Source organism: Sturnira hondurensis, unplaced genomic scaffold (genome assembly GCF_014824575.4).
Source record: "Sturnira hondurensis isolate 20B ecotype Veracruz unplaced genomic scaffold, ASM1482457v3 Scaffold0011378, whole genome shotgun sequence".
Classification (NCBI taxonomy): domain Eukaryota; kingdom Metazoa; phylum Chordata; class Mammalia; order Chiroptera; family Phyllostomidae; genus Sturnira; species Sturnira hondurensis.
The window spans coordinates 3,721,010-3,734,197 of NW_028084009.1; the positions used below are offsets into that span (position 1 = coordinate 3,721,010).

Sequence of the window (13,188 nt, forward strand, 5' to 3'; positions counted from 1 at the left end):
CAGTGAAGCGGTAGCTCTGTCCTCATCAGTGGTTTTCGAGTTTTCTTCTGCATCAGAACCACCTGGGTCCTAACCCCAGTGTTTTTGACCTAGTGGGTCAGGGGTGGGGCCCAATAATTTGCATTTTTACCTAGTTTTCAGGTGATGCCAATCATTATTGGGGCCACACTGGGCCAGCCACCCGGGAAGGGTGGCTGTCTGGTTGGAGGGACCGAACACTTCAAATTAGGATAAGTTCATACTGGAGGCAACTCAATTCCCACTGGACGTGGCCGCAGACTGTTGATCTATCAATTTATCCATGCAGCTGATATCTATTGAGAATCTACTATGTCCAGGTCTTCTGTGATTCCCAGCCCACCCCCCGACAAAGATAAAGTTGGTTGGTTTGTTTTCGCATGCCTATCAGCCCAGTCTTGGAAGAAGCTTAAGGAAGGATAATGTGACTGCAAAGACTTGCTGCTGTCTCGAAGCATTTAAGTTGCTCTCACCAGTCTTCCCTCCCACACCTCCACACTCAGCTAACCAGAGGGCAATGGGCTTGACCTCTCAGTTCCCTTCCTGAGCAATGTGATATCCGTAGTCCTACTCGGTGGAGCTGCTGTGAGCACGGAGGGAGATGGAGCATGCCCAGTGTGGCCCCCTTGTTTTAGTTTTCTCCATGAAACTGACTGCTTTCTAAAAGTCAATCAACAAACACACTCTTTAACAGTTGCTACGGCCCAACCTCCTATTTCAGCAATCAGGGTAAAGGGCCTGGCCAGAGACTATAGGACCCCCTGTCCTGGAACTCCCCCATGTGGCCAGATTTAAACACAGCCGTCCTCCTTGAGGTTAAATTAAGTAACGTGCTCTTTCAATGGCCCTCATTATCAGGAAGGCAGCTTGGGGGGGGCATTCTGTCAAGTGGTAAAACTTTGGGGAGGGGCGGGGAAGCTATACAGGTGCAAGCCAGGCCCCTTGTAACGAAATGTAACAAAGGAAGCGATTAAATTCAGTTAGGGGCATAGAGCTTTAAGTTAGATAATGTATCCAAACACATCCTATAAACTGTGGAGTGGGATAACCTAAGTTATTATCATTATCACCCTTACTCCGGGAAAATTGCATGGGTGGCCCTGTCTGCTATGGCTAGTTAAAGGGCCAGAGGACGGAGAGGCTCCGAGGAGTCACTTTTCTGGGGGAGGCAAACGGAGGGGAAAGGGTTAAACCTCCCAGAAGACCAATTTATGCAAAGGGCCAGATCCTGAATGCCAGCCAGGCCGGCGCTGGAGATCTGAATTACAAATGTCCCGAAGTTGTTGCTCAGTAAATGGTTCCTTTTCTCCCTAACGGAGCAAGGCCTTTCTGCGGGCCTGGCCACTTTATTTCCACTGCGAGAGCGGAGGAGATCTGGGTCCCCGAACAGCTTCATTCGACTCACCATGGGAACTGCCTTTTCAAAAGGCTTACCGGGGGACCCGGGGAGGGCGGGCACCACCGAGCGCTCCCCTCCTGTGTGTCTGCAAAGCGCATTCTCTGCCTTTGCTCCTTGGGTGAGTTAATCATTGAAATCGCCTTCCTGCCATGGAAGGAAGATAGGCTGGCCGACTGCATTTTTTTTTAAAGCTGAAGATCAATTTGGGGCTATTTGACACAAGACGCGACATGTGTCAGGTTCAGCAAGTAGAAATCGGCTCCCTCCCAGGCTCTTTGAGAGGGGGCCAGCAGGGTGTGTTTAAAGAGCCAGGGGATTCCAGCCTCTTGGCATTGAATTTACATCTGGCCTGTTTGCACACAACCAAGGACAATCCAGCCACAGTGTGTGTGTGTGTGCGCGCGCGCGCGCGCGTGTGTTTAAATTTAAATCCCCGATAATTTGTTTAAAGAGCAGAGGGTGGGGTTTACAATAAAAACGTGAGAACCTCACTTTCCTTCTCTTTTTCCTTCCTTCGGGGCATTTTTGGGGGTATGCCTTCCCTTGCCCTAAACGATGACTTCATGAAGGACCTAAGGGCTTCTGAGAACAACTTCGGTGTTGAATGAATTCTTCTGCGAGTATCAGTCAAAAAGTCTCCGTCAGGTGGGACTGGAAAGCGGCGTCATTTTTTGTTTGTTTGTTTTTTGTGTTCCCAACGGCAGCCATGGCAGCTCAAGAGCTCAATTCTCGGGAAAGGCCACTTCTTCTGGACTTTGGAGAAGGCACACTTCCGTGTGCACCTAAAAACAAATAAGTAAACAAGTAAATGAGGACGCAGGCTTGAGAAGGGCACCTTTGTCCCTCCCCCCCAGGTCTTAATTTCTCTTTCAGTTTCAGGTGGGTTTAAGGCTTGGCTGTGGCTTTTTGGCTGTGCGAGGGGAGGGGCGCTCGGAGGAACTGGAGCCCTGGGGAAGCCAGTGCTGGGAGCTCTCCTGAGCTCATTCAGGGGTTTCTGCACGTTTTCACTTGAGTTCAGCACGAGCCATGGAACGTAGTGTTTATTGTAAGCGCTCAGGAATGGGCTCTCACTTCAAACAACAACAACAAAAAACCCCGTAACACACAAACCACACAGAACTCAAGAATGCAATTATAACTCGCTTCTTAACTACAGCTGGATACAGAGTCCCCCACAAAAGTCAGCTCTGCCTTTTAATGCTCAGGCCTTAAAAAAAAAAAACAAACTAAAGAACAAGCACGTTCATGGAAGGATTGCTCTCTTTTTTGGCCAGGAGGATGGGGAACCAGTTACAGAAACTGTTGGCATGCTTTGCAGGGAAATTCTCAGCAAAGTACCTCTTTAAAATTTTTTTAAAAAATTTCTTTCTGGGGAGATGGGGGTTGGGAGGGCTCCTTCTGTATTAGTGACTCAGTTCCCCGTGAGGTTATTTCTCACCAGGGCCAACAGCCCCTGAGCCCAGTGAGGTGAAACTTGCAAATGACATTGCCACCTGTCCTCATGGACTGATGTGGCCCAGGCCATCCCTCCTGGTGTGTTGAGACAAAGGAGTAACCAGCTGTCTACTTCCCTAGAATCTTCTCAAGCTCTGTGATGGCAATGGCCCATGGCTGAGGGAAGGTCACCCCTCACCAGGGCTTCCCCAAAGGGCTTTGTCCTGTTTGGGCCAAGTTAAGCATTTGGACACGAAGCGGCCTGAGGTCATTCTCAAGTGGGTGAGTCAGAGACACTGAGTAATCTCCGGGATCAGGCGGGGGCCTGAGGAGCTAGCTCAGCTGCCAGGGAAACGCCTCTGGTCTTTATCTGAAACCCAGAATCCAGAAGGCCCTGGTAGCCAAGGGCCCCTCACCTGATTTTTAGAGGTATCTCTCCCAGCTCTTTTTCCCAAACACGTTTTCTAAATGCCTTGTTGCCAAAGCCATGGTTTTTATTTGCCTTAAGTGCAGACTTAGGAGAATATATTCAATTTATTTCCGATTGATGTGTGATGGATCACGGGTGATGGATTTGTACGAGCTGCTGAGTGTGCATGTCTGTTACAAGCAGCTATTTGTGTGCGTGTGAGTGTGAATGTGTGCACGGATTTTTCTATTCCCGTCTGCATGTATGTTTCTGTGTATAAATGTGGGCATGTATGCATCAACTCCTGTCTGCACTTAACGTTGACACGTACACATGTGAGTCTGTATGTGTGTCTCTGTAGCAGACACGCCCACGCTGCAGACATTCCCTGGCTGCTAAGAGTTCCCAGCTTCTCAGGGCACCGAAAGCAGCTCGCCCTTCCCACCACCTCGCAGGGTGGCCCATGACTCACCAACAGGGGTACTGACGCCCGCCCCCTCGGCTCAAGGAAGCACCAGCGGCGGGGGGAGGGGGGGTGTGCAATTCATGCTGCAGATCCCTTGGGGATCAGGCGACTCCACTCCAGCTGAGCCCGATCTCCGCTCACTCGGCCCCTTCCCAGCCTTGCTCTCTTCCTTTCCATTGCGAGCCTCCCTCAGAATTGCACAGACATCAGAATGAACCCCTGTCTCTGGCTCTGCTCTGGGCAGCCTGGTCTGAGATGGCACTTTCCACATAGGTGTGCGCGCGAAGGCAAATGTCCCTGCGCACACTTCTGTATTCGTGTGTGCCCGTGTACTGGGGAAACTCGGAGGGACTGGGAGAGAAGATGAGCTGAAGGAAGAGCATGGATTTTTACTTTATTTATTTTTTAACTGGGGAAGATAAAGGCATCTCAGACATGGATATGAGAGACCTGCTTTAAAAGTGGAAAATTAAAAGATGCTTTTGATGTAAATGTATTTTTTTATTAAATCAGAGAAAGATACAAGATACATGATACGTGTCCATTATATGCTACTTTTGAAGTACATTTTAATAGACTCATGGTTTGATTTACTCCCCTGTACAAGTATTAAAAAAAAAAACCCTCAGGTATTTGAATAATCTTCTGTAAATTTTTATTAACTGTGGTTATGGGGAGGGTTTTTATCAGAGCACATCCTGAGAACATTAGGAAATTACAGACAGACATGAAATAAGTGTCAGACAGAACAGATGAAGCCAGCCCCCAGCCATCTGAGAAACATTAATAATGTAAGATCACAGGAGACCACATCTTTGTTAGGGACACTGGATTCAGGATGAAAACGGAGCCCTGGGCGCCCCCTGGTGTCGCCAAATAAACTTGCAACTTCATTTATTTGTTTTGTTTTGGAAGCTGTAACCCTGGTCCTTGTCAAGGAGCCTCAAAAAAGCAATTGTTTTCCCACATCGGTTCAAGCCCTCTCCAGGCAGCCTTTCCCCTCTCGTCAGTAACTTTCAAGGACCCTATTTGAGAAACAACTCTTACTCATTCCTTTTTTTCACTCTGCACACATTCCACTCCAGGAAATTGGCAACCTCCCAACACGGAGTCCATGTCTTCCCTCCTTGAAAGGGGAACTTAAACCGATTTTATAGTCTCTCCTCTTCACGTGGAGCAAATGAGCCTGTGTTTTCACTACTAAGCTTCATTCCTTCCAGCAGCCATTTCTTTCCTGCAACTTACTTGCTCCTGCCATTTTCCATAACTTAACCAGAATGCGTTCCTCCACCCCCCTCCCACCCCATCCACTCTGCTGACCTGACTAGTGAACCTGCTACACCACCCTTGCAATTATTTACCAGGACAGGTTGGACCAGAGACGTAAATAATACACCTCAATATACAACAGCTCAGGCTTAGTTTGGAGACAGAATTTCACTCGATGGCCGTCTGGAGGAAAAATATATACATGGAGTGGGCCTGGGGAGGACACGGGTGGGGAGGAGGCATCTCGGTGGTAGGAGGACTTGGTGGGAACTGTGGCCATTTGTTTACTTGGATTTGCCGACTGGTCCAATGGATACGGGGTCTGTTTGCACTTGAGCATCCAACATCCGCTTTGGTCCCTGGAGAAAAATATAAAGCAGTATTTCCTAATGAAGAGCTGTAATATCAATTAGCAACAACTGCCATTTATTCAGCACTTACTCTGTGCCCAGGGCTGTGCTTAATAAATACACCTTGCTCGCTGGTGGTGAGGGTAAGAGAACGGTCTCCCAGCAGACGCCTGAGCCTGGTTACGTCCTTTCTGACCAGTGCCTGGTCACGTACATTCTAGCTCTCTACAGTCTTGGGCGGCTCGCTTGAGCTTCAGTCAGGTTCTTCGTCTTTAAAGTGGGGGCGGCACGCCTCCCCGGGGAGAGTTGTTTGGAGATGAAGTGAGTTCATACTTGAACCACACTTAGAACAGCGCCCGGGGTGCAAAGTCCCTCCGCCATGGGAGCCCACAGCAGTCACCCTCCCTGGTGACTTTCTGACCACATGGCTCTGCTTCCTTGTCTTACAAAACCGACCACGTGTGAAACGACGTGATTTGTCTAAGGTCTCTCTCCACCCGAACGGAAGCCCTGGGCATTATCTGCTGTCCCCTCCCTGGCGCCTGGCAAGGGCCCGGCCCAGAGAGCTGTTAACTGAATGTGGTTGAATAAACGCCACGAGTCAAGTACTATTATTACTGTTGTTGTTGTTACTTAACCTTCCTCTGTCATTTTCCAGACGGTAAAATTAACCCTTTTTTGTCTAGAGCTCTATGACCTTAGACCAACACGTAAATAGTTACGTAACCGCCGCCAAAATCAAAATGTGGAGCAGTTCAGTCACTCCCCAACCCCCCCAACCCCCCCAGACCCCTTCATAGTCAGCCCTGCCCCCGGCCCAGACCCTGGCCACCGCACGCTGTCCGCCTTCCCTAGACTTTTCCCTCCCTCGGCGCCACAGCAGCGGGATCACAGTGGGCAGCTTCGAGCCTAGCTCCTTTCTCCTCATGTGGTGGGTTTGAGTCGGCACATGCAGTCGCCTTGCTGCATGTGCCAGGGGCTCAGTTACTGTCCGCCCTGTTTTACAGTTGGACGAGCACAATGGAGGATGGTACCGTATAACACGGGCTAGTATGTACAGCGGAGAACAGGTATAGTGCAGACAGGACACGCAGGGAAGTTTCTATAGTAGAGTACGAATAGTATAGAGTGGTATAATATATAGATACTATACATTATACAATAATATAACACAGTATTATTTAATTATATATTATACAAATTATATAATACCTAATAATGTACTATAGATCGTGTTGTGTAGTATAATGTAGTATGGCACAGTATAATACAGCATAGTGTATACAGAATAGTATATGTCTGTATCTATCTAGCTATATATAAATCCAGTATGGAGAATATAGCATAGCACATGGGAAATACACTACGGTACGTAGACCATAGTATATCCTGTGCAGAACGGGTAATGTATATAGGGTGGCGTCATGCAGTACAGTATGTACAGGGGTGGGGAAAGTAGGCCACAGTTGTCTGTATGGAGAATAATACAATAACTAATAAGTAATACAAGAATACTGTGCTGCACATACAAGTGCAAACCTGCTTTTGCCCATCCCTGTATGGTATCTACAGTGTACAGTCTGGGTGTGGTAGATTACACTACGGTGAAGGGTATATCACCTCGCATGTACACATACTGTCATGTAATATCATGCAGCACATCAGTGCATACATAGTATAGGCTGGGACAGGATCATATATAGTATGGTATATACATATACTGAGGCCCTACTGTGCATAATAATGCCATGAGAGTCTCTGGGGACACAGACCAGGACACACGCCGTGTTGAACGGGAGGCCCCAGGGCTGTCAGCTCCGAACTTTCTGGAATGCAGCCCTCCCCACGCTGCACACCGCCCAGTGCACTGCAGCCTGGCAGGTAACGGTTCGAGCCAAACTCTGGGCAGACAAACGAACAAATAACAAACAAACAAGCACAAATGCACGGTTGCCTTGGAAACGACTGAGGAAAGTATGACTAGGGTTCGCAGTCCGAGAGGCACTAGAGCTGAGCATTCCGACAAAACCACCCGACGGCGATCGGTCTTCCTCCAGCCTCCCCTTCTGCCGGTCCCGCTCCTTCCTCCGCCGCCTCTGTGAAGCTGGAGAGGGGCCTGCACCTGAGGCCCTGGGGACTCAGCCGTAGGCTGGGATTCACCTTCCCCAGAGTCTCCAGCTGTGACTGCGGGCCCTGTCTCATGTTCGGGTTCTACCACGCGCTCAAGCGTGTTACTCTCTGGCACAGAGACCAGAGAGTAACAGAATGGCATCAGTCACACAACTTGACTCTTGGGGTCTGATGTCCCTCACTTCTCACAGGATTTCCGGAGATGCTATTCTGAAGTCCAAACCTGGGCCAGAGGGACCATCGCCCTCACCTTCCTCTGCCTCCTGGATATTCATGGAGCGGAATGATTATGAACGACCAGGTATGTTTAGGGCAGTGTGCTTCACCTAACTGTGCTGGCTTTACGGCAGCATGAAGGTGGACCCCAGTTGGGTGGCGCCACGACAGGTGTCTGCGTCATCTCCTGGCCTTGCTCTCCTGGCTCCGCCTACTACGCTCCCCGGCGTCCTAGGTCTGATTTCACGTGTTTCTCTTCCTCGTTTACGCTTGATCACCTTATCTTCTGAGTACTGACCCTTCAGGCATTTCTCAGTTGCCAGGACTTGCATTTTCCCAAACATACTGAAACATTTCCTAGTGTCCTATTTTATTCCATCCATCCATCCATCTCATCCATCCATCCATCCATCCAGCAAACACTTACGGAGCGTCAGCTACGTTCTAGCCACACACTGGGGAGGACAGCACATCTGCCCATGACGGGTAAGGTCACTACCCTCCCAAAGCCCTGTCAATCATCTGGGGTGGGGGAGCAAAGAACCAAATAGACACAAGTAAAGAACACAAAGGTTGATTTGTTAATTCATGTCTGACCTGCTCTCACCCCTGCTGGACTTCCCCGGAAGTCACCTCTGTACACCCAGCCCGCAGGGTCAGGCTCAGAGCACTTTCCCTACTTTAAATTCTTCAAGACTCCCCCTGGCCACAGACACACGTCCATGCTTTTTGTCACCCCCCGCCCCCGTCCCTGCCGACATCTCCTCATCCTCGCTGTCTCCCTCCTAGACAGACTGACCTTCAGGGCCCTGCTGCCCCCCCCCAGCACACCGTGGCACCTGCCGTCCCTCTGCCTGGAACACATTCTGCCTTCAGCGGCTCCTCTCAAATCCCAATCCAGGCCACGTCCTCACCCCCAGGCTCCCCTACACACCTGCCCTCTACCTCCCAGCTCTCCCCAGACTCAGCGCCCCTGCCCCATCCCGACTGTCGCCTCCAGGCAGCAACGCCTTTGTCCACCTTGCCCTCCGTACCTAGTGCAGTGCCTGGCACACAGCAAGTGCTCCATAAATATTGTTTGACAACCGTCTGGCCAGCCCCTAGCCAATCGGTCCCCTCCCTGGAGGTGGGAATCACACTCCTGGCCCAACGGCCCAGAAAGAAATGCTGAAAGGTCCACCTACCAGGCCCTTGAAGAAGCCCCCGAGGGACTGCCGCCGCTTCTCGGGTCTCCTTTGGGGCTTGTCCGCATTCTGCAGAGTGCTGGCCTCGGCCCGGGCGGCCTCTGCACACGCACACGCACACGGGGCCGGCTCTTTGGCTTCCTGCTTGTTGTTCCTCTGCTTGTTGCTCTCGGCCGGCGTCTTCTTGTCCTTCGTGGAGCCCTCTTTGCCCTTCTGGCTGGCTCCGGCTGGCTCCGGATCTGCTGGCCCGATGGCCCTCTCCGAGGGGTCGGATGTCTGCAGCAAGTGCAAACAAAATGCGTCTTAGGGGCTGCAAGACAACCCCCAACAGCGGGTGGATACATGTGTTAGAACAGAGGTGTTCAGTGTGGGGTAGTGTGTCTACGTTTTCAGGAGTCCTGGGTGAAATGAAGAAAAAAGAAAGAAAAAGAAAAATGCTCAAATACTTATTATGGTACAAGGTCACAGTAGGGGGCATTATTTACTCATCGAATCATTTGTTAATAACTTCATGCCTTCCTAGAGGGCATTCTTCCTCCTTCTGGTACCGGAACCCCAATTTGCCTTGGGGAACCACTCTTCTCTCTCATCTATTCCTTGAAATTTAGGAAAAGTGATTACTCTTGCCCTGGCAAGAGCACATGACTCTGGCCTGGCCAATCAGAACACTGCATGTGATTGGACTGCTGTGGTTGGTTCAAGATGGCTAACAGATTAAAAACTGAGCTATACTCAGAGCTTCTCTAAAACAACCATGCGAGAGCTATCCTTTTCTGTTGGATTTAAAGAGAAAAGTCTGGAGCTTCCAGGAACACTGCCATTTCCTGGGAAAAAAAATCTGCTCTGTAAGTTAGCTAACACAGAGGAAAGCTGAGAGATAAAGAGAGAGGGAGCGAGAGCCTGCACACTGATAGATCCATGCAAATGTGCTCCTGGATCTATCTGTTCCTGAAGCCCACCATGCTTGCACCAATTTTGAGAGGGTCTCTTCCTTTGCAACCACATGTGACTTTTTTCTTGGGGATAACTTTTCATTATGTCTATTTTGATTTCTGGTGTGGATTTGTCCTTTTGCTTCATGAAACAGTGATAAAGAAGATTATTGTTTTATTTTTACTTTTGAACTCACATCCTTTCACGTCGAAGTGAAAAGTTCACAATCCTACGTGGTTCCTACGATTTGGAGGGATGAGGCTTTAAAATCCAAAATTCTAGAAAGTGCTGGGCAAATTACAGATAATGGAAAAATCTACGATCCCTCTTCCCACAATTTACTTGAACTGAAATGCCTATGGGGGCCAGGCAGATAAAATAAAACCCTGAATAGGTGAGGGATAAGGGTAATCCCATGGAAATCTGGGTTGTAAAACCAGCACAGGGCCAAGGAAATATTTCTGTAGTTCAAGCAATGCTTTCTTTGATGTTAGGGAGACAGTTTGGAGTAGTGGGGACTGCGGTGAACTGACTGTCACATGCCCCGTCTAAATAGTTGCTCGAACCCAGCTGAGAGGCGCCGTGTGGGGCTGCAGCCCCGTGTTGTCAGACCTGTTCTTGTCAGTGGAAACTTCAAATTGCAATTTGCAAATGCAGAATGTGTCCGTTCTTAAATATTGACTTCTAAAGTTTTAAAGCCCTATTCATGGCAAACAAGCACCGCACAAGTGCCCCTGTGGGCCACGTTTGACCTACTGGACACGCGCTTACAGCCTCTGATTCGTGCAGAATATACTGTCCCCAGGTCCAGAAATCCCACGACAAAGTGACAGTTTCATCGAGAAGGCAGGGACTGGAGAACTGTCACTCACACCTGTGGATTAAGCACACCCCTCGAAGGGAGGTGAGAAGACAGAGAAGGCTCTCGGTGGGAGGTCCCTGCAGGCTGCAGCCCTCTGCAGGGTAGAACTCCTCGTGGGAGGCATCAGACGGCCAGAGCACGGGAGAAGCCGTTCTGTAACCACTTGTTGTAAATGTTTCTGCCGGGTCCCAGTTGCCTAAGTTGTAGCAAATGCCAAGATACAGATGTTCAAGTACAACAGGTGGCCCTGAGCAGACAGACACTCGTCTCCAAATGAGCCGGAGACCCCCACCACCACGCTCCTCAGTAGGGCCAGAAACTGGTGACCCTGCTCACACAGCTCGTTAACTGCTTTTGATGCATGGAAAACTTGAAGATGCGGCCCTCGCTGGTGTAGCTCAGTGGATTGAGCACGGGCCTGCAAACCACACGATCGCGGCTCGATTCCCAGTCAGGGCACATGCCTGGGTTGCAGGCTGGTCCCCAGCAGGGGACTCATGAGAGGCAACCATACTGATATTCCTCTCCTTCCCTTCCCTTCTAAAGATAAATAAATAAAATATTTTAAAATAGTCACATCCTGAATAAACTTCCATCTCTCAGCTTCCCCACTGGTGTGGGGGTGAGTGAAGAACTCAGACCTCAAGGCAATGGAAACACCTGTGTGTGTGACACTGTGTAGGGCCCGTGTCGGGCCCATGTGAAATGCCAACCATCAGGAGACCCATTGTCCTGGCTGGTCTGAGAGTGAGAAAGTCCGGGACACTGAACTTACAGGTTTAAAACCAGGAAAGCCCCGGGCACATGGGTTGCCCTGGTTTAATGTGGCCAGATGGCCAGAGGTGACTCTTCCAGAGAGACGACTTTGTGGACCTGTGTGCCCAGTGCAGACTGGGACACTCAGGAAATCCTTGCTGAATCGAGCCCCTCTGTGACATTCTGGTCAGGACTAAAGGACAGGAAGGAGTTTTCCACGTGGAGAAGAGGGGGCTCTGTAATGAGAAGTAGCTGAGGAGTTCTGACTCGTCCATGCCTGCATCCGCAGAGCCCAAGTGCAGAGCCCGAGTGAGTGCCGGGCAGCCAGTGGGCACGCAACCCAGAGAGCTGGCGTGGTCAAGTTCTGTGCTGGGAATGAGGCTGGAAAGAACCGATAGCATGCTGGCTAAACCCACCACCGAACCGAGTTTACAGGTCACTTACTTGGTAGCTGGAGTCTTTCCCATTTATTTCTTCTGAGTGGGTGGTCCCTCCATCCCCTTTCACTGACTAAAATAACAAACAGACAACGGCTTTTCAGCTACCATAGGCTGAAAAACGAAGAACAGCAAAAACGAAGAACGCAAAGGAAGTTCTGATAAGGGTGGCCGTGGTCACTCGTCATTGAGGTTCTGACCAAGACAAATGGAAGACCGAGTGGAAGTGGACTGTTCATGAGGCAGACAATTTCCACGCAGCCTGCACCCAGAGTCTCATTCAATTCCAGTGTTGGCCTCCCGAAATAACATTGACGCAAGTCTTAAACTCCAGGGTTAGGTAATTCTGGGGTAAATAAATGACAATGAAAATACCAATGTGGGAACCAGGAGGTATCTGAACATACTGAATGAATGAATCAATGAACAAACAGGCGGTCAAAACGTACACACGTCTGGTTGTAAGAGACATAAGTTGCCAGGTGTCCAGTTGTAAGATAAGTAAGTACCAGGAGCGTAATGTACAGCGTGATGACTGCAGTTCCCCCTGTATGGGAACGTTGTGAAAAAGTCCTCAGAATTCTCATTACAGGAGGAAACGTTTTTCTCCCCCCCCTTTCTTTTTATTGTGCTTTGTGTGAGAGGATGGCTGTTAGCTAAACTTGGGGTGGTGATCACTTCACAAGGTCTCTAAGTCAAGGCTTGACGCTGTGCACCTGAGACTCACACAGTGCTATATTGCCAATTGCATCTCAATAAAACTGGAAAAAGTGGGTGACTAAATTAAACCATTGGTAGCTTTCCATTGGTGACATTTAGTGGTATTTCCTTCCTTCCTTCCTCATTCTTTTTTCCCCTCCCTCCCTCTCTCCTTGGTGTTCTGTCTCTTTCCTTCTTCCCTCTGGGCAGAGCTCTCTTTCAGAGACAGATTAGGCTAGTTCCTGCTGGGATCTGTGTATATCACAAGGACGATAACCACAGAAACTTATCTGTCCGGCCGCCCGAAAGAGCGGAGTTCCTGTTTAAAGAGACTGAAATTCTCCCAGAGACACATCTTTGGAAGAAGAGTCTACAGACTGTGAAGCAAATGAAGTAATTCCAGTGTGAAACTGAGCAGCTTTCTGCACGGGGTTAATTTTGGTTCCCGAGCATCGCAGGGGAGGCAGGTCAGGACATCCGGCCTGGGGCGTGCAGATGGGGCCAGGATGTGACATCCAAGCCTTGCATATTAATAACGTCATTTTCTATTTCTTTTCTTGGGTCATGCATTTCTACAGCCTGATACTCTGAGGAATGTTGGAACCATCTCCGATACAGATACCTCT

The 13,188-nt window shown here is 49.5% G+C and overlaps 1 protein-coding gene across 14 annotated transcripts in view; it reads right to left on the bottom strand.

Annotated features, from left to right (window-relative positions):
* Positions 1 to 397: 397 nt before the first annotated feature.
* Positions 398 to 13,188, bottom strand: part of BCAS1 (brain enriched myelin associated protein 1) — an 80,384-nt gene continuing 67,593 nt past the window's right edge. For 4 of the 14 annotated variants that reach the window (XM_037059924.1, XM_037059925.1, XM_037059923.1 and 1 more), the window contains 4 exons: positions 11,871 to 11,936; positions 8,876 to 9,151; positions 5,284 to 5,354; positions 398 to 2,199 (listed from right to left, as the gene is read on the bottom strand). In XM_037059924.1, coding sequence (XP_036915819.1) covers positions 2,082 to 2,199; positions 5,284 to 5,354; positions 8,876 to 9,151; positions 11,871 to 11,936 — 531 coding nt within the window. In that variant the 3' untranslated portion in view covers positions 398 to 2,081. Of the gene's footprint in view, positions 2,200 to 4,358; positions 5,355 to 8,875; positions 9,152 to 11,870; positions 11,937 to 13,188 lie in introns of those variants that run through there. The other 10 variants (XM_037059929.1, XM_037059933.1, XM_037059927.1 and 7 more) reach the window with 3 other exon arrangements.